This window comes from Pundamilia nyererei, unplaced genomic scaffold (assembly GCF_000239375.1).
Source record: "Pundamilia nyererei isolate P.nyererei 1_Seehausen unplaced genomic scaffold, PunNye1.0 scaffold00005, whole genome shotgun sequence".
Taxonomy (NCBI): Eukaryota; Metazoa; Chordata; class Actinopteri; order Cichliformes; family Cichlidae; genus Pundamilia; species Pundamilia nyererei.
In genome coordinates this window covers 3,582,391-3,603,095 of record NW_005187406.1, presented here as the reverse complement: position 1 = coordinate 3,603,095, position 20,705 = coordinate 3,582,391, and the positions used below count along the sequence as shown (strand labels likewise).

Sequence of the window (20,705 nt, the reverse complement as noted above, 5' to 3'; positions counted from 1 at the left end):
TGCTGCTGTTGGAGGAGGAGCTGACAAGCCTGAATGGACATTAAAAAAGATGCAAAAGGACGTGAGATCGCAACATAAAGAAAAAAGAATTAAGAGCAATATCTTTGGAAGTTCACTGTACAAGCCAGAAAAAAAGAGAAAAAGTTTGCTTCAAGACCAGTTTTAGGTCACATTTTGTTTTGCATCCTTCACACTGCAAAAGTATTTGAATGGATTTTACGGTTTCAGTGTTATAACAAAAATTTTTTATTTCCTTCTAGCTATTTGGCTACATAATTTCATATATTTGCTGACTGTGTCACACAAATCATGCATGAAAATTAGTCACACATATGAGAAAGTAACAATCAGAGGGAATGACGCCTTGGTAACGGTGGTGTACGAAAAGTACAGATCAGATTCTCCAGTGGCTGCGTACAGCCTTGCCTATGCCCTTAGCAGATGTGTGCTGGAGCCCTGCAGTAGCCTTCAGAGACATATAATGCTGCTTCTCACCAGCTGAAACTGGATGTGGGGTGGGTAGATGCTGCTGAGCATTGCAATATGCTGGGGGGACAGCTGCGGAGGGAACACACCTCCCCCAACTCCTGCCACCCCTCCCACACCACCAACTCCCCCCATGTTTCCACTGGGAGGGGGCATCTGCTTCAGCACAGAGCCTGGCACCTAGAGACAGACAGCAGACGGGCACACCTGTTACCAAAGAAACATTTTGCTTTCCTGTAACTATAAGCAAGTACATTAGCTTCTTCCTGATCAACATTCAATCCCTTACATGGTCTCATCAGTTGGTGACAGAGATGCACCGACTGAAAGCTTCATGAAATCTTTTCCAGTCTGAAACACTGATTTTTTTTTTTTTGGTAAAAACTAAAACTGACTACATACATAATATCTCTAACTTTTAATAGAAATTGTAATGTATGGCCATATTAAAATATTAACCATTTACTAACTCTTATAGTCTCGCTAAGTGCAGGGTGTTACAAGGCTTTTGATCGCTTTCACTTAAATGAGAACGTTAAGCAAGAGTTGCTTATTGTAAAAAAATGAGAGATGACTGGACACCAACCAAGTCTACAGATTTTGTTACATAACACCAGCTGGCTTACAAAGAAAAGTACAGCCTTTACAGTTTCCAAGTTGAAATCATTCTGCATTTGTATCAGCTACATCCGATATAAACAATAAAAACAACATGGCACAAAATGAGAATGGTTTAATGTATGACGCAGATGTCAAACTAAATTTACACCACATAGCCCACTTTGATCTTCAAGTGGGCTAGATCAGTTACTCTCCCCTTTCTAATAGAGTAAAGACATTTAAGTAAACATTTAGTGCCTGAAATGTCTTAATATAAGAAGATGAAGTACAATTTCAAAAACAGGTCTCAGTTTTTCTAAATAATAAATGTGAAAACTTACAGAATAAGTTCTGGTAGCTCATTGCCAAGACTATCCAATATTTAAAACAATAATAATAAACTTTTATCGTAGATAGTGGAAAAACAGGAACTTTTCTGTCATTTAAATTTAAATCTATTAAATAATAGATTTAAATAATAATTTTTTTTTTAATACCTGAGGTGACAGGAACTGATGAGGCACTTGCGCTCGTATCCCTGGTGACTGGTTTATCTGCGGGATACTTGGCTGATGTCTGGACTGAGCCATTCCTCCACTACTGCCAAAGATATTGTGACCAGCCTGCGATCAAACACAGAAAATTAAATGTCAGATGACCTACAGTGGAGGATGGAGTATGTGAAAATCTTAAAAAATTAAGCCGAATGTGACAGAAGGTGAATGTAAAACTTTTCATATTTATGAACATCTAATGAAAACAGAAGATTTATACAAGGACTTTAAAGACATTAGGGCAGAAACAAAAGGAGTGATTATCTTACTTGTCTAAAGGGGATAGAGTGGTTGAAGAGGGAATGGGGCTTGTAGACAGAGGGTGGAGAGTACAGAGAGCAAGGACCCTCCTCCCCAAGGCACCCATCCTGATTGATCAAAGGCAATGTCTGTCACAGTGACAGCCAGTGGAAGACCAGTTTTGGTGGTATATTATGGTGTAGGGGAAGTTTGAGGAAAGGAGAAATGAGGCAAATGGAACAGGCAGGAAGAAAAGGTAGAATCACAAGAGGAAAAAATTATGATAAAAGACAACATGTTATCTAGACATGAAAGACACGAGATACAAAGACATGGTAATGAGGCATCACCTTGTCATAATAAGCCCCAGCATCCCCAGGTGCTGCCTCTTTGGAACCAGGAGGACGATAAGACACCCCCACACCTCCTCCTCTTCCTCCCTTCCTCATGTCTCCATTGTAATCAGTCATTCCCATGCCTCTTTTATCCATCTCTATTTTCTTCTCCTGGATAGAACCTGAAGTTGGGTCAATGTTTGGGCCACTGGGATCATCATTCTGTCCAACAAAGAAACCCAATTTCACCATCATGAGCACTGCTTTTAACACTCACTGCACAGAACACTATAATGTGTCAAATGTAATTTATGTTAATTTTTAGTATGAATTCCTACCAATGTTTCTATCTTACCAGCAACCCCATGTTAGAGAACTGTCTGTTAATGGGGCCCATCCATGACTCTCCTCCACCAGCTTTCAATGGGCCCTAAGAGACAAATACAAGGAGAGCAAAGGAAATGACTTTAAAGATTTTTTGTTATAAGAATTCACAATAAAAGCATTCCAATTGTGGGACTAATTCACGTAAGTATGTTTACTCGCCTCTGTCAGTGCGCCCCAGGGCAGCTGTGGCTACAATGTAGCTTGCCATCACCAGTGTGTGAATGGGTGTGTGAATGGGTGAATGACTGAATGTAGTGTAAAGTGCTTTGGGGTCCTTAAGGACTAAGTAAAGGGCTATACAAATACAGGCCATTTACCATTTATTTTAACTCTTCTAAGGAATGTTGACAAGACTAAATGATGGCTAAATAAATTTTTTTTTTTTTTTAAATCATGAAATTACTTCAAATAATTTAATTTTTTTTTATATATAAAACAGAACCTGTTAAGGACATTTGTCCTTCCACTTAATAATTGATTTTTCCTTTACAGAGATCAATTTTCCCCAACAGTAACCCACCTTACTGCTGGGCTTCTTCCCACTGTGGCTCTGACCCCAGCCACCATTGCTTCCCTGTCCCCAAGATGACCCACTTCCCTGGGAGCCAGTACTATTCCACATGCCGCCACCTTCCTCCTCATCCTCCCAGCTTGGGTTACGTGATGCTGCCACAGGGCTCTCTTTGTTCCCCCAGCCATCTTGCATAGTCTTTGAACCTGCAGCATAAAAGTTACAAGCCATTATCAGATTATGATTAAAGCCATTAGAAAATGACATTTATATAAATACAAACACTTTAGTTGTGTGTCTACTGCATCATGCATCATAACAAAACCCGGTACAACCAATGCAAACCTCAAAATCAGACTGTATGACTAACACTTGCGATTCATTTCAAAGACGTGGTTTCGTTTAAAACTGATTTTCTGACCAGATTTGATGGGATTTGAAGAAGGGTTTCCCCAGCATGTTGTCTTTCCTCCAGCATCATCAGGGTCTCCCCAACCAGTCGGAGCATCACTAGGCTTCCCCCAAGCTGTTGTGCCATTGTCTACTGTAGGACTAGTTGGGGAAGTGCTCCCCCAGCCTGATGGACCTGCAGATACACATGGGCATGGTTAAGGTGAGAAACAAGAAAGAGGCTTCTTTTAATCAATGTTTATTTGTTTGTTTTTACAGGGGAAGTAAAAAAATAAGAGTCTACACAAAGGACACTTCTTTGAACAGTTCATGGCTTCATGTGGTCTGGCTCACTGATCCAAAAATCAAAGTGTTTTGTCTGCAACCATACTGGCTTCCGCTATCAGTCAGCAATGACGCTTCACTGCTACTGTGGTTCCACAGTCACGACTGCAAAAACGTCAAGCTGCTGCTTGGTTGACTACTTTCCCATGGCTGAGCTGCTATCTTATAACACTAAACTTCAGTGATGACCTATATAACAGTTGCTATAGCTGTCCCATTAAAACTGCACATTCAACAGTGGATTTCTGATTTGTTCACTTCATTCAAACAGTGATTTTTGGTGGCAAACTTCAGCTTCTTCAAATTGCTGTTTAAGCGATGAACAAATATCAATTTATACAAAGCAATTATACAGAAAACAGTTTTGTTTTGATATCAGTACATTTAATATAATTTCCTTGTGTTTAACCACAAGAAAATCTTACTAACCAATGGGATCATTTTTATTCCAAAAAAGATAAAAAATAAATCATAGCACAAATCAGACCTTTCTCATTTTCACATTACAATGTGTAACAATGAATAAGGTGTGAACGAGTTCAGCAACTCTGGCTATAAAAAAGACAACAAAAAAACAAAAAACAAAAACAAAACAAAAAAAACAACCAACAATACCTGATCTAGTTCACCTAGACACAATGCTTTCAAAGGAAGAAATGTTTCATCACTCATCTAAAGTGAAAACAATGCATTCAGATTAACTGTATCGGCTTTATCTGATCTAAAGCGGTCTGACCTCCACTTCAAGACTTCGCTGCAACAAGGCAACACTTCCTGCACAGAAACCCTGCTTGTGAACCACTTGAGAGTTTAAAATCCTCCAGTGTATACAAAATGGTCACCATTCAATTTAAATTTGGGGAAAGATAAAAGTCAAAGGGAACAAAAATCTGCTGAGTCGAGTGGGTGGTGATCAACAATGATGACTGGTATGCACGTGTGCCAGTGTACAAAGACACAAACTAAAGTTAAAGTGGTTTGTGCCAAATGCATTTCCTCAGATTAAAGGCTTTTTCACACCGGGTGCGTAAAATCTATGTGTATATTTTTCTGCATTAAAAATATTTTTCAGGCTCGCCCATTCTTAATGCAGCCATTCACACCAATAGTGTATTTTCACTGATATGGAAATAATAAAATGATACCATTTTACCTCAGACACACAGCTAAACACACTCGGTTCTCTGAAATTGTGTTCCCAACTCTGCCAAGTGTTCAAACTCGCCTATGACATCCTTTCATACGTAAGAAAGCCGTGATACAGCTTCAACTCCTGGATCAAACCATGAAATTCTCCCTACTCCTGCCTTCCTGTGAGAACTGGATGAACCAAGAATTTGTTTCTTCATTTTCTTGTTTATAAACATCAGGACCAGCTCTTCATCACTTCATGTCAACCTAATTTTTTATTTCAGTCTTTAAAAAAAGAATTCTACAAAAATGCAACGCGCTTGGTGTGTATACAGGTTATTTGGCTGGTTCTGATCCGTAGAATTCTGAATTTCGCATTGTTTTTTACTCAGTGAGTAATGTCTTTACGCAGACTTGAGTCTGACCCTGAGGGAGACTAATTCAAAATGCACAAAGAATAAACAGTGACAGAAATGATAAGCATGCGGCAGGTTGCATTCAGGTTTGAAAACTATAATTATACCACTAAAAAGTCCTGTTTGGAATCTGAGGCCAGCTATGATTACCAGCAATGATTCTCAATATCTAGGACAGATCAGTTTCCTCCATAAGTTTATCACTGCTCTTTGAGTACACTTTGACATGATGGTGGAAATGCAAACAGTCAGATAAAAGAAATTAACAGAGGTGAACAAGGAGACGAACTGGAACAAGAAATTGATAAAAAAAATTTATCAGGTATTGTTGTGGATTTGTATGGGTTGAGTTATGGAACTTATGATTACACCCTGGTTAGTTAAATTAAATTCCTAATAACTTACCCATAGCGGAAGACTTCCCAGGTCCAGTGTTGAAGTCTCTGTTACCTCCAAGTGCTGCAGTCTGCCTGCTGGGCTGCTGCTGCACTGGAGGTCCCTGCTGTTGCTGTTGCTGCTGCTGTTGCTGCTGTTGCTGCTGCTGGGCCTGGGCCGGGCCCTGGGCCTGGCCCTGGACTGCATGACCACTGTTCTTATCCCACAGGTTGACCGGTTTGTAATGATCTGGGTCTCCCCATGCTGATGTTCCATCATCTACTTCATTCTTCCGGCTTATGGACTGCGGCGAGGGTTCCTCCCAGCCGCTTGGTTCAGATCCACTTCCATCTCCTCCAGGGACACCAGGGATGGGCCCTGAAGTCCAGCCTGAGCTTTGGTTCTGATTCTGGGCTTGAGAGATGAGTTTCCTCCCCCCACCCCCTTGCATAGCCCCTTGGTCCATTGCTTGGTGCAGCTGTGGATGCTGTGATTGTTGCTGTTGCAGTTGTGCCTGTGGGCCTGTGATGGAGCCCGACTGGCTGTTTGGCATCTGGTGCATTTTGTTTCCTCCACTCCAACTTTGTTGGGGTTTGGACCCCATGCCTCCAACAACACCAATACCCCCTCCTCCACTTCCTCCACCACCTGTACCCCCTGCCCCCCAGGTCCTCCGGGGAGCACTTTCACCCCAGTCTCCCCACCCACCCACACTTAAATCCCCACCTGAGTGCCCTCCTCCATTCTTCCTCTCATCTCCCCACCCTCCTCCACCACTGTTTAATTTGGAGTCTTGCTCTCCCCAATTCTTACCTACCCCAGCCTTCTGTTCTGATCCCCACCCACCCCCGCCATTCCCACCCATGTCTTTCCACCCTCCTGTCCCTTTTTCATCCTGACTTCTTCCCCAGCATCCAGTCACAGAGTCACTTTGTTTCCCAAGATCACCCCATCCTCCTTTTTCTCCTCTACTATTGCCTCTGTATTCATCACTACCCCAACCTGTGGCTTCCTGGCAATCCCCAGCCCCCATCCCTCCTCCACCCCAGCCTGTAGCTTTCCCCTGTTGGCTAGGGCCTGGCACTACCCCTGACCCTATAACAGGTCCAGTTGGAGTCACTGGCCCAGATTGTGATACGCCAATATTTCTCATGTTGGGGCCGATAGGTGGTGGGGCTCTCCCAGACAAAGAAGCCCCACTACTGCTACTGTTGCTGCTGCTCTCCCAGCCCTCACCAGAGGACCCAGTGGATGGAACCAGGGAAGGGCTGACCCCTGGAGTCACAGAATCAGTGCTTAAGGTCCTAGGTCCACTAGAATATTGAGAAGGACCACCGAGAGAAGGTGGATGTTTTGATGTAGCTGATGAGGATCCACCTTTACTCTGTCCTGCATGTTTATCAATGTTCCATTCTGTGTTTTGGCGGATCTGTGTCTGGCCCCAGCCTGTGTTAGACAGGACCCGAGGATCCAGATCAGAGCGATTTAGCAGGCTCTGTAAGGCAGCTTCTGTATCAACTGCCTGCCGACGTGGTCGGCTGCTATTAGGCGCGCCCCCACTTCTAGAATTTCCACCACTGGACGACGATCCTCCTTGTCCTCCTACACCCTCACCCCATTCTCCCGTTTCACTCTCTCCTTTCTGATTGTCCCAGGCTCTGGTAGTAGTGGTGGCTGTTGAGGAAGAGGAGGAAGCAGTGGGCGGGTTCCCTGCTGTGCTGCCTCCACTACTGCTGCTGTTACTGCTGCAGGCTCCACTCATTCCCTCACCTCCTGGATTCGGTCCACCAACCCCACCAGAGTTTCCACCCCACTCACTACCAGAAATCCCTCTTTCACCACCATCTCCCGATAACCCCCACCCTCCCTGAGATACCCCAGAGGTTTGAGTCATGTTGCCCCCATTTCCAGCACTACCCCAAACATTAACCCCACTTGTGGAACTTGGATAACCCCAACCTGAAGTCCCATTATCCCCTTCTGCAGCTCCAAATACCCCCGTGCAAGTTCCTCCACTCTCCCAACCTTCAGTCCTTGAGGCACCCTTTTTGGAGTTAGCTGCAGGGTAAGAAGGCTGGCCTCTCCATGAGGAGACAAGGCTGTGCTCTTCACTCATCCCACTTCCTCCCGCACCATGGTCCATTCCTCCCCCTATCCCTTCTCCCCCCGCAATTTTTGGTCCCGCTGATTTACTATCCCAATTCCCTCCACCCATTTCTCTGTCTCTGGATGGCATTTGGTGAAGTTGGTGCTGATGGGTGTTTGATTGATTCACAGATAAAGATGGGTGACCCCCCAGGACACCGGCTGCCCCTAGGGAAGCAGAGTTGTTGGCAGACCCGCCAGGGCCCTGATGGTGAAAGGAAGACTGACCTCCTTCACCTACAGCAGCGGGGCCATCCTGCTGCACCAGTGCAGGCCAGGCTGAAGGGTTGGCATTTGGATTGAAGTTGGCACCTGGAATCCCACTGCTGCCATCAACGGAGCCACTGGCATCATGGCTCCCTGGCACAGCGGGGGCTTTGGAAAGTGAGGAGGACTGTTGTAGCAGAGGCCCAGCTGCAGTTACTGCAATACCTCCTCCAAGATGACCCTGGGAGGCAGCCGTCACCCACGCTGAACTGCTGGACGACTGCATACATTCATTGGGCAAAGAGAACGAGGAAGTGGGTGAGGATTGGTTGCCAGAGGCACTAATGCTATTCACAGGCATTCCGTTGTTGCCGCTGCTCCCTCCATCACTGCCAGCAATACTAGGCCACTCCTCTAGGTCATTGCCATCAACAATCACCTTCTCCCTGCCCTGAGAGGAGGCCTGGCTGCCTGAGCTTGCCCCCCACATGGAATTTGCATAATTAGAAGTAGTAGTAGAAGCAGCAACTGATGATGAGGTGAGAGCCAATGAGGAGGCTGCTGTGCCGGAATCTGTAAAAGTAAATCCCACAAAAGAGCAACTTTAGACTCTTCATCAGTTTAAAAAAAAAAAAAAAAAAAAAAAAAAACCCCCACAAAAAACATTAAATAATGCAGTAAATGACCTGTGCTTTGACAGAGCTATGTAACGCTTGCGGATCAGACAGTGCTTTACAACAGCGGTTTCCAAACATGCAGAGACACACCAGGTGGAGCTTCAAATATTTACATTTGCTCCAAATGTTTGAGTCAGTCACATCAGACAGGAAACAATTCTGAGAATTCACAGTGAGGAAGCAGACATCTTCTCTGCTCTGTTCACACATGGCCAAGGTAGCACCCTTGACTAATAATACAAACAATACTGGTTTAATCACCCATCTCCTGTTTTCTGCTTTGTGAGAAAACCATCTAGATTATGCATTAACTTGATTTTCCTGACATTTCCCAGAATTAATGTGTGACAATAGCCTCTATTTCACAAACACATCACAGGTTGCAGGCCTTCAATGCTTGCCTGCCATCGTGAGGAACTCCTTTTTCAAATGACTCTTTAGCAAGCAGACAGGAGACTCTACACCAAAAACACCACCCTGTGATTAGTTGACAAACCCGCTTTAATACTTGTGACCAACAGCATTGTTAACACTTACCTGAAACAGCAGCCATGTTTGCATTGGGGCCATCTCCTCCCACCCCCCCTCCCAGCAGCATGGAGGACAGTGGCGGCTGACCCCTCTTCAGTAGCACTTTATGGTCCTGCTGGCAGCGGAATCGTGGCGGCACTTCTCTCGGCATGTAGCGCGGTGGCTGCTGAGGCGCCTGAGCTCCGCCTCCGCTACTTGCACTGCTGTTTCCAGCAACACTGGAGCCGCCAGCGGTGGAGGAAGAACTGGTGGTGGAGGTGGGCTGTCCGTTGGCCACTGCCAGGCGCTTGGCATTGTTGCCGCCCTGTGATGGGGTGGCAGCACTGCCAGGGCCTGAGGTGGCTGGAGATGGGGAGGCAGAGGGGGTGGGTCCAGGGCTGGGGGAGGCAGAGCTGCTCTGGGTAGCAGAAGACTGGGCAGAAGCTGGCTTAGTCAAGTCTGGCACTACAAGAAGAGCAAGGAGGTGAGAGAGATATTTGTTTAAGCAGGTGCATTTTAAGAATGCAAGTTTTATTTACTTCAAATGTAACCTCTAATCAAGCATTTGCCAGAAATGGATAACAAACTGGACTATAAAACAAAGAAATCGCTGATGCAGATGAATGTGCTCTTGTTTAAAAATTTAAAAATGCATCAAGTGTTGTCCAACACATTATTAAGCCAGAGAAATAATAATGTTACTGTGACTGTGATGCCATCACAATCTTTTCAGACATAAAAATATTGAGAAGCAAACTAATATTTATATCAAACTCCATAAAAATACATCACTGTGCTGCTTACCTTTGTTTTTTTGCTCTGCAACCTAAAATGAAGAGAAGCAGAAAGTCATGTTAAAATTTAGTTTGTTTTTTGTTTCTTTTTGAGCCAGACAAAGAAAGGAAACTGTTGTTTTTTTAATATTATTAGTCTTTCACTATTCACATAATCTGTCAACATTTAGTCCTCACAAAATTAATGTAACATCTAAGGACATTTAAGGACAAGAGATTTCATTGCAACAAGTTCAATAGCTGCAGTGTTGACTGCAACTCCATAGCTTCAGGAAGCCCAAATTAGCCAAGATCATGAATCAGGTATCTTGTCAAACATAGTTAAATTGTATATACGTGCATACCAAAAATCTGAAATGGCATAATGTAAGATCAAAAATTCAAAATCCAAACTAAATGCTGTTGTTGAACCCACTGACTTAATGTGACAGTTCAAATGTGTCCACCTGAGATAAGAGAGCGCACTGAAGTCACTTTAATAGAACCATACATATATCCATGCAGAACTGCCATTTTAAATGATATGGGTGAATGTGCACATATTTTACTGCCTGCATACTGTGTCAAGATACAAACGTTCATTTGAATTTGAGAATATCTGTCCTAGAGGACATGGAATCTGGTAATACAAACACACTCACCTTCTGAGAGGCTTCCCTTTTCCTTTTTTCGTCTTTTTTCCTTTTCTTGTCTTCCATGAACTACTGCTCCTGTCCTGATGCTCCTTTCTTCTGTAGAAAAAATAGCAGGCTATTCAAAATTGTAATTTTGTATCAACTATATTAGAACAAGCAACAGTTTGTTTTCATATTTTCTAGATTTTTCCTGTAAACCAAATTTATTCCTCAAGGGAAAAAAAAGAAAACATTTAATTCTAACTCCATATAAGACACAATCTCTGTCACTACACTTCCACTGGACAATTGGATAAATGGACCTTTAGGTCCTGTAGGTCCAATCAGTTAAGCTTGATTGACTGGACCTACATATCCAGGAACCCATAACAGATAAACTGAAAGTTTGAAATCTAGATTTGTTTTTGAGACAGTGTGCTGGCAGTTACAAACCCAGAATCATACTCTTTACTGGCTTTAAATAAATAAAATAAGAATAATAAAAAAAAGCAGATTTCAGCTACAGCAAAGAGTGCATTGTCATTAGGATTCCCCATAGCTCCTCTATGATCCCTAGAGCAGGATGGATGTCAGGGACAAGCTAAACATGGTATTGTTAGATTTTTCAGTTTGAAGATGGAACAGCTGAGCTATACTACGATTTTTAAAAGAAACGAATGGTTTATACTGTTTATTTAACAGGGTGATAGAAATGTCATTCATTTCTATTAGAGCGGAACCAGGGAAGCGCCCGTAAATGCGCAAAATGTAAATCATGTATGCATTACAATATGGCAATAACCGCAACATTAGCATGTCTGGGTTCATGTTAGCACGTTAAAACACAAGTCGTTAGTTTTCTCCTTTAAAGGGGCTCGTTTAAAGCAAAACCCAAGCAATCTGGTATGCTCCGGCTGCCTCGGTCTTATGTTGGTTTCGTTTTTGCTTCGTGTCGTTAACACTTCCATAAAGCAGGATTCCTACATTTGGGGACAGCGACTTGTCATCGTCCTTGAAGCATTTATGATCTCAGGCCAGAAGTATCAGAAAGCCAGACATCATCACGATGTTATTTCAATCTGTCAGATCTGCAGTATAGTAAACCTTATCCAGCAGCTTATGCGTGACATACCTGTCAACGTTATTCCAAGCTCACCAGCATTCGGCAGCTAGCCCCACAGCACAAAAAGGTTTGACTTTTGAGCTTAAATGGAAAGGCATATTCAAAAACCGAAGACACGGGTGAATAAATCCGCTTTAGCTGAAATAGTCAGACACATTCATCCTCGCCCCTTCAGGTTTACACAAGCGGCAAGTTCAGCAGCTGCTGCTAATAAAATATTTCGTCGAGGCTAACGTTAAGGAGGGGTTCAGACTAAAATACGTGGACACGGTGCACAGCAGACATTAACGAGTTCAAACCAACGCAAGTTCAGTAACTGCTCTATTAAGTGTACACAATGTTCTTGAACAGCAAACACATAAGAGGGCCAAATACCCAGCTCAGCTAACGCAGTGCCAGAAATACTGCCAAAACGGCGCTAATGCTACCGAACATTAGCCAGATAAGCTAAGGTAGCATTATCCAGTGACAGCAGCAATTACAAGTAGCCAGGTTAATGGCGCTAGCTTGGTTTGCAAGCGCCGTGGCATGGCATTCCATTAAGATGCAGCCCACTCGCATGCATTCAAACAACGTCCCAGTGCAACGCCGAGAAATGTAAAAAAAAATCACCCACTTACCTCGGGAATCACATATGAAGATACGCTAGCGTGCTAGCTAGCTTAGCTAAAGTGCTTCAGTGCGATTTTTTTCTAGCTTTTTGAGGCATTCGTCGAGGCTACAAGAACAGCGACGCCTGAGCGGAGAATCAAGTAAAGTGTCAGAAAATGAAAATACACGCGTAATAACGTACTGGTTCGTGAGCACTACCGTTATAATAGTGTAAACCCTAATGTGCAGAAGAATTTAAATTCAAAGCGCTGTGGAGTCAGTCGGGTGACGGGCGGCCATTTTGCTGCTCAGCATGAAGCGTCTCCAATGACCAGCCTGTAGCAGCTGCGTGGAAGTCCTCTGACTGGCTGGCTTCTGCCTGGAGGGATGCATAAAACAGGCTATTTGACCTCCATAAACTTCTGACAGTCAACTTATTGCTTATTTCGTAAGGGCTGCTTACAACTTTCTCTTCATAGCATGAGTCAGAGAAAAAGGGGAACGAGGAAAAGGAAAAACGAGGATGCCTCTGCAGGAGTAAAGGAGGGCGAGGACACCGAGGAGAGAGGACACAGGAAGAACATCCGCGCAACTAAGAAGTACATTGGAGCTCATGTTGGCATTCAAGGTAGGGCCTAATGTCGTCTTCTTGGAACCCTTTAAGATAAACACACTTACTTACACTTGTGTGACGTCACGTCCACAGGTGGGATATGGAAAGCCGTGGAGTCCTGTACAGAGATGGGTGGCAGCAGTTTCGCCCTGTTCCTGGGCTCCCAGCGATCGTGGAAGAGGCCTGCATTGGACCATACAGCTGCAGCAAAGTTTCAGGAGCTGTGTTCCCAACAGGGGTTTGACCCAGCTCATATCTTGCCTCATGGTTCCTACCTGATGAACTGTGGATCTCCTAAAGAGGGTCCGTCAGACACTGATTATTGTCTACCATTCCTTTCATGCCTAGTTATCTCTTATTATACTTTGCAGAATTATTCTCCGTTTTGGTCTAACCTGCATGCCATGTTTTCAACTAGATGTGTTTGAAAAGAGCCAGGCCATGCTGGTGGACGAGCTCAGCCGCTGCAACCTCCTGGGTCTCAGCCTCTATAACTTCCACCCCGGCTCCTCCCTGGGTACCATCACCACTGAGCAGTGTGTGGACAAGATTGCAAGCGCCATCAATTATGCTCACCAGCAAACACCATCAGTGGTTACAGGTACAGAGGGCCGCCAGAGCACCTGAAACAACCAGCAGTGTGTATCTACCTTGCAGGCATTGCCTTTTTGATGAAACCCATATGCAGAGACACTGCCAGAGGTAATAATAAAACTCATAGACTCCATCTAAAAGATGGACATAGGTTCCCAGTCTGAAAAGTGAAGCCAGTGCATTCTTTCTAATAACCAATAGGGGGCAGCAACTCTGGTTGCAGAAATTATGGTTTCATGAATAAGACAACAACTGAAAATTCCAAGTTCCCAGTCGAAACTTTTTTGTGGAACGCCCCTTCAGCTCTGATTTCCCACTTGGAAAATTGAAGCAGACCAACATGCCCTGAGTTAGCAATCCAAGATGGCGGCACTGAACATAAAAAGCAATAAAACTATATAAATGTTTAATCTGTACTGCCACTGTACAGAGCACTGATCAGAAAAGTATTAGCCATTATTGTCAGTGAAACCTGAATGGCCCCACATGGCTAAGAACCAAAACAAATCCTGTTTTTCCCAGCTTTTTCTGGATCTGACTCTGATCTCTGACCTCAGCAGGCACTATACCAGTGGGTTTATAGCTGGTTTGAAGTCTTATTTAAATACAGCATGAAGTTCATATTATAGAAAATGCATATGAAGGAGCACAAAATTGGGTAGACCTTAGTGTGGGCCTGTGGCAAGTAACTACCGTATGAACTTGCTCACCTGGTTTTCAAAACAGAAAGAACCCAATAGCATAGCAACAAAGCTCAGCCAGAGGTTTCATAACAAGACTTTACTAATTAATGACGCCATAGTGATTGTATCCATCTTTTATAAACCATATGTCATAAAGCACTTCTTTATTGTATTTGGTTCTAAATCCTGTGCTGTCCAGCAGAGGACTATAAATCATTGCCGTAAAGGTCAGTAGCTGCTCTGGTATACTGTAAACCAATTAGCAGTGCATGTCAATCTTACTAAATGTCCTATCCTCCCCGTTTCTAAAAGATGAGTTTTTAAGCCAAAGTACAAAAGGGAGATAAACAATGTAGCAAAGAACCAGTTGTCAAAAACTCAGTGATTTATGCCTTAATACACAAAAGTGCTCCATCAAGCCTGTGTGGGTGGGCAGGGAAAGGCGTATGTACGTTTTTGTGTACACTCCAGTTATACATCTGGTCTCTGGTGAATACATATTACCGAAAGGCTTGACTAAACAGATATGCCTTTTGCAGACTTTTTAAAAGGAATCTACTGAATCTGCAAACCTTTAGAGTGGAGGCAGCACATTCCACACCAGCAAAGCCTAAAAAAACGTGATCACCCAGAGGACTGTTTGTGGCGGCGCTTGTAGCATAGAGGTAGTAGAGTCAGGTCGGAGTTTTTCTAACAGAAGAATCCAAAGAATCCCTACACAAAATATAACTTCATGTTGTTAAGCTTTCTGTTAGTGGACTAAGTCTCTTTATATATAGTTATTCTATACACTCAGTAAAACCTTTATTAGATAATCCATGCTACTGTGGGGCTGGACCCACTTTTGCCTTTAGAACTGCCTTAATACCATTTGAGTACAGTACCAACAATAAAGAAAATTCAGACCCTACCATCCAAACTCATCAGACCAAGTAATGTTTCTCCACTCTCCTGTTGTGTAGTTTTGGTGAGCTGATTTTAACCGTATCCTCAGTTTTCTACTCTTAGCTCAGAGGAGTGGGACTCATTCTGGTCTTCTGCTGTTGTAGCCCATCTACTATAAGATTTGATGTGTTTTGTGTTTGTGCTCTTCTGCATATCATGGTTGTAACAAGTGGTTATTTAAATTACCTTTGCATGTCTATCATCTCAGAGCAGTCTTACCGTTTTCCTCTGACTTCTGGCATCAACAAGGAATTGACACCCAATTGATATTTTTTCTTTTTTGGATGGTTCTCTGTAAACGATAGAAGCGGGAAAATCATCAGTTTCTATAATATTTAGATCAGCCCAACCATGCGACATTCCAGGTCACTTAAATTTTTTTAATTCTCCCTGCATTGAGTTGCTGCCATGTGACTAATTAGATGCAAATCTAATGAAGTGCCTGATGACTGGATTTTGATGCCTATCAACAGGAATGATGTTTGCATGGCACGTCTGTTAAATATAAAGCCATTTGAACTTTGCCTGACATTTTAATGTTAATGAAAGTTTGACATAAATGCCAGTGCAACTTTCAGTGGTTGGAGCTGTCACCTCCCATCAAGAAAGTCTGGGGTTCGACCCTGCTGATTGACTGGGTGCTCTCGCTCTCCAACTTTCTCCCACAGTACAAAGGTATGATGTCATGTTAGCTGTTCTGCGTTTGATAGGTTTGGATGTGAGCATAGGTAGCACATTGTGTGGTGTGATGGACGCAACCAAGAGTGTACCTGGGCCTTTTACTTGTTGACACCTGGGGTAAACCGTACAGCAGAATACAACAGCAAAAGCTGCGTTCAGACTCTGTTTGAAGAGATAACGACAGAGAAATATTACAAATGTATGAGTGTGTCATATTAAAAACCTTTTTTATTCTTTCTTTGTCTCTCGCTCTCCGGGCTTTCTGTGTGGTCAGTGTTAGAGAACATGAGTGGCCAAGGCAGTACGGTGGGCGGCAAGTTTTGTGAGCTAAAGAGCATCATAGACAGAGTGCGAGACCAGACCAGGGTAGGAGTATGTCTGGATACCTGCCATGCATTTGCAGCAGGTGAGTGAAACCTGATAGCAGCCTGTTAACCTCAAATTTGTTTTCTGTCCAACAGGGCTGTGATACCTTAAAATATTCAACCTGGCATAAGACCTGAGAGTTTCTTTCTGTGTTCAATTGTTGTTTTATGTCTCGTCTTGGGAGGATACGACCTTGCTGCAGAGGGAGGCGTGAAGGCCATGCTGGATGAGTTTGACCAAGAAGTGGGGCTCCACTACCTCAAGGCCATTCATCTTAATGACTCCAAAGGTATAGCCAGGGCATAGACAGAAAAATCACACATGCAAGTCTCTAGTTGTCTTTCCTTATTCTTGCTGTGTAACCTGAAGGTAAACTTGGCTGTAACCTGGATCGGCATGAAGATATCGGTAAAGGTCACATTGGAATCTCTGCATTTCAAGAAATTGTCAATGAGCCCAGGCTGGACAACGTCCCTCTGATCCTGGAGACACCCGGACGGTGAGATGGTTGTAGAAACTGTGGGTTTGTTTGTTGTATATGGTAATGTATTTTATTCATTTCCAAAACAGGAGCTGCTCATCCTGTTTTCAGGTTCCTCTTTAACATGGCTGCTATGTTCTTCCCCACAGGCCTGGATTTGAATACGCTGAGCAGATTGATCTTCTCCATTCCCTGTGTGAGAAAAAGTGAGAAAAGCACTGCTGATGAGTCGGCACTGATAAACTGAACTCTGCAAACGCACTGTTAGCTGTGACGAGAAGAGTTGTTTTGTTTTTTTGTTTTTTTTGTCTAGTACCAAAGTGGAGGAGTGACCTGTTGTGTTATCTCTAAACACGGTCATATTATTAGTCGTTCACCACATGAACAGTTTCTCCAAATTACAAACTTCGTCTTTGAATGCGAGTTAAATAAAGGTGATGTTGGAAGTTTTTAATATGGCGTGGGGAGGAGTCTTGTTCCGAGTGAGCCTTTAGGGGGCAGCAGAAACACACAAATGTAACCCAAACCTAACGAGACTTTGGTTTCAAAGGGTGCGGGTAGAATAAGTGTGAGGAAATGGTTTGCACATTTGTATTGTTTTTATAGTACACACGAGGTTTTTTTTTTACTTTTCGGCAAAAGGATTTAAAAAAATTGCTGATAAGTGAAACAAACTGAATTAAACGGAGGAAACAAATTATTGATCAAAAGGTAAATAAACCTTTTTGGATGACATATTTCCAATGGCAACACAAACACAGGCATACAGATAGAATGATACGTATACCTCACTGAAGTTTCAAACAATTTTGTTAAATACTAATTACATTTTGTTACTATGACTAAATTGCTGTAAGTTCTATACTTTTTAATCTGTCATATATTACTCAATTTTCTTTTAGATGCAGGCCTGCATGACAAAATTAGAAAGCGGTTTTATTTTCCTACAACGTTCAATTCTGTTTGCTTTAACTCAGTGCCTCATCAATGGGACCTGCTCCAGATTTAACAGTCAAATTCTGTATGCAACTGTTACAGACCCTAACACATGACAATCGGCCATTTTTGAGATGGGGCCAATGACTGGAGTTTTAAAAACTGCTCATATCACATTACAAATTATATTCCATCGCCATTTGTAAAGAAGGGATAAATAATTACATTTACTTGACAGCTGTCACAAACACACCACACTCGCAACCACAAAGAACCCCCGTCTTCCTTCTCCGAATGCCTCCAGCTCTCAAATAGCAACACTCTGGAGCAGCTGTTGAGCCATAGGAGGTCATTAGTTAATTTTTTCACATCTACTCTATTTAACACCCTGTGGTGTGCATGCACACACACACGCGCAAAGGAAAACATTTGCAAGCAGTGAAGGCTTAGAAATGTACAACAGCTTTCTATGTAAGCTGGGTGGGGGGGAGCATGAGAGAGTAAACAGACTGGGGGATAGGCTCTAATGATATCTCTTGGCTCCATGGCTGTGCTGTGACTCATTACACTTAAAATAGTGCAAACAATACCAGATGCAAGTTTGATCATGAAGTTGAGTGTCTCATTGTCTATCTTAACTTTTTCCCACAGCTGAAATTTGAATTTCAGATAAAAGATATGATATGGAAGTTTGCCTGCGGGAGGTAAAGTGGAATGGGATACAGTAGTAATGAGAAGGATGGGGAATGTGATAGCTGACTTTAAACCTCATGAATGAAATCATAAAAATGTATTGGTTCAAATTCTTCATTTAGCTTTTATGTTCCAGCATTGCATCGTTATCTTATGGTTTGCAGTTTTCTGTCTCGCATCATTTAGTTGTGTTCACAGCAATGTTGTGCTCTCTCCACGTTCTCTACGACTGTGAGCTTGCACGTCTCACTCTTGTTTACGTTCAACATCGGTGATATTGCAATTTAAAGCCAATCTGCTTTTGTGCTCTATGTAACCGCCTCAAATAAAGTGTAAAATAAGCACAGGTCCAGACAGTTTGTCTTTCAGAGCAGCGTTAACAGAGACAGGAAGTGGAGGTGCCTGGCTCAAGAATGTCTCTGCTCTCAGGTCCCACCCAGAGGAAATGCCTGTCCGGCCTGTTAGAGTCTGCACGGGTGGAAAAGAAGTCTCGTGTTAGTGGAGTTCTGGTTAAGGATGGAAGGAGATTGAATGATGAGGAGAGCGTCCCTTGGTGAGGGATAGTTTAGATAAGCAGATGCTTGATGGTTTTCAGAGGCGTTCTAGTGATCTGGTTGGGTCAGGGGTTACAATCCGGAGAGGCTGAAGACTAAACAGTGAACACACATTCCTGAATTCTAAATTAATCATTTTATGGAGGAGGTGTGAGAAGGAAAACACTGATGGGACCATTAAGTGCCTTTCCATTATCTAATTATCTTAAGCTGTGTGGTTGCGTTCAGTTCTGGTTTACTGTGCGCCTGTGTTTTATGAGTGCTCGTCCAGCCGTTCCTTCTCCTCTTTGTCTGTCATTACACTGTGCTGCAAATATTTTCCACTGCAGCCTAAAGCCACTGATCTAATTATACAACTTTTTAAAGACTACCAGATATTTTTGTTTCTCTCAGTATCTTTCCCAAATCATATGTAAGTGCTTCTGAAAAGCCAATTGAAGAGCTCTCCCTGGACTAAGTTTTCATCAGCTTGCCAAAGTAAAGTTGGAAAGAAGTGTCAAACAGTTACAATGAAGACATTGTTTTTGTGTTAGACGTCAGTGACTCGGAGGGAAAATCAGTGGAGCAGCAGCATGTACGCAGAATACTTTGCATGAATTTTCTATGTTATATTTTGTGGTGGACTTTTAAGAAGAAAAGACTTCTTCAGGTTCGTATACCTGCAGATAATCTGAGGAAGGTTTCCTTTCTTTGATTTTTGTTCTGTACCTGCTAACCCACAAATAGAAATCTTGTGCCTTTTTTGCATTTGCTCCGTTATTTTATTCTCCTTAAATTTACCCAGCAGGCTCTGTAAAACCAAGCTCCCTCAGTGGATAGCTCCTTTCGCCCAGGTGCATGGGTTTGGGGGCAACTTTCATGTCATAAAACCAATCCAGTAAAATTTATGCTACTGATTTAAAAAGGTTCAAGAATATGATAAATGTCATAATAATGATTACATAATATACCAAGGTACTATGCAATTTACACATTGATTTCATAGCTTGCAGTAGAACAACCTTTAGCATCAATAAGTTGAAAGTTGAAGCTTGTGATCGTTTTCTGTGTCACATTTATCAGTTTCACATTGTTGTGGAAGAATTTTAGTCTGTTCTTCTTGAGAAGTTCATTGTGTTTGGTGGACGTTCGGTTAAACACACCTCTCATAAGGTAACTCCACAGCATTTCAGTCAGGTTATGCTCTGGGCTTTCACTCGGCCATGGCAACAACTTGACTCTTTGGGACATTACCTTCACATTTGACTCTAGGAGGAGATCATGGTTGGCTCAGTGAATGCAAGGTGCTCAGGTCCTGTAGCTGCAAAGTCCAAATTATCACCTCTTCACCACCGTGCTTGACAGTTGGCATGAAGTGTTTATGGTAGACAGTTGCAGCTGTGTTGAGTTTTCATGCATTAAGGCCAAATATATCCATTTTGGTCTCATCTATATAAAGGACATTGTAGAAACCTAAGCTATGCTGCCATGTTCGTCTCAGAGAGGAACACATCTGAATCCTACAGACCAGCAAACTGGCACAATGTCTTCCTTTAAAGAGGTCCTGCTTTCCATGAGCAACTGCATCAAAGCATCAATTGCATCTGGATTTAAAATAAAGAAAATAACTATGGGATGCAAATGACACAGGGTCTATGGTCTGTCTGGGGACGCCACAAACCTCCAGACTTCAGATTCTGTGGTGATGGCACTCTATTCTCACTGTCTACAACAAAGAGTCCTGACTTA

The 20,705-nt window shown here is 42.9% G+C and overlaps 2 protein-coding genes across 2 annotated transcripts in view; one reads left to right on the top strand and one right to left on the bottom strand.

Moving 5' to 3' along the window:
* tnrc6ba (trinucleotide repeat containing adaptor 6Ba) overlaps positions 1-10,748 on the bottom strand; it is an 11,497-nt gene extending 749 nt beyond the window's left edge. The window contains exons 1-12 of the mRNA XM_013913010.1: positions 10,745-10,748; positions 10,114-10,135; positions 9,337-9,774; positions 5,801-8,695; positions 3,535-3,699; positions 3,123-3,319; positions 2,571-2,645; positions 2,231-2,437; positions 1,910-2,029; positions 1,584-1,709; positions 496-666; positions 4-29 (exon numbers count right to left, since the gene is read on the bottom strand). Of these exons, the coding sequence (XP_013768464.1) occupies positions 4-29; positions 496-666; positions 1,584-1,709; positions 1,910-2,029; positions 2,231-2,437; positions 2,571-2,645; positions 3,123-3,319; positions 3,535-3,699; positions 5,801-8,695; positions 9,337-9,481 (4,127 nt within the window). The 5' untranslated portion in view covers positions 9,482-9,774; positions 10,114-10,135; positions 10,745-10,748. The remainder of the gene's footprint in view (positions 1-3; positions 30-495; positions 667-1,583; positions 1,710-1,909; positions 2,030-2,230; positions 2,438-2,570; positions 2,646-3,122; positions 3,320-3,534; positions 3,700-5,800; positions 8,696-9,336; positions 9,775-10,113; positions 10,136-10,744) is intronic.
* Positions 10,749-12,899: 2,151 nt separating this feature from the next.
* Positions 12,900-17,248, top strand: LOC102192339 (probable endonuclease 4). The gene is made up of 7 exons (XM_005721820.2): positions 12,900-13,059; positions 13,138-13,347; positions 13,463-13,645; positions 16,222-16,353; positions 16,498-16,602; positions 16,683-16,812; positions 16,944-17,248. The coding sequence occupies exons 1-7, from the start codon at positions 12,912-12,914 to the stop codon at positions 17,002-17,004; spliced, it is 969 nt and encodes a 322-aa protein (XP_005721877.1). The 5' UTR covers positions 12,900-12,911; the 3' UTR covers positions 17,005-17,248.
* The last annotated feature ends 3,457 nt before the right edge of the window (positions 17,249-20,705 follow it).

What these genes read in the sequence shown, in the direction of transcription:
- LOC102192339 (XM_005721820.2), top strand. Translation starts at nt 12,912, where the DNA reads ATGAGTCAGAGAAAAAGGGGAACGAGGAAAAGGAAAAACGAGGATGCC. An exon ending in AACACCATCAGTGGTTACAG is followed by an intron (nt 13,646 to 16,221) that starts GTACAGAGGGCC and finishes CTGTGTGGTCAG; the next exon opens with TGTTAGAGAACATGAGTGGC. An exon ending in CTGCCATGCATTTGCAGCAG is followed by an intron (nt 16,354 to 16,497) that starts GTGAGTGAAACC and finishes TCGTCTTGGGAG; the next exon opens with GATACGACCTTGCTGCAGAG.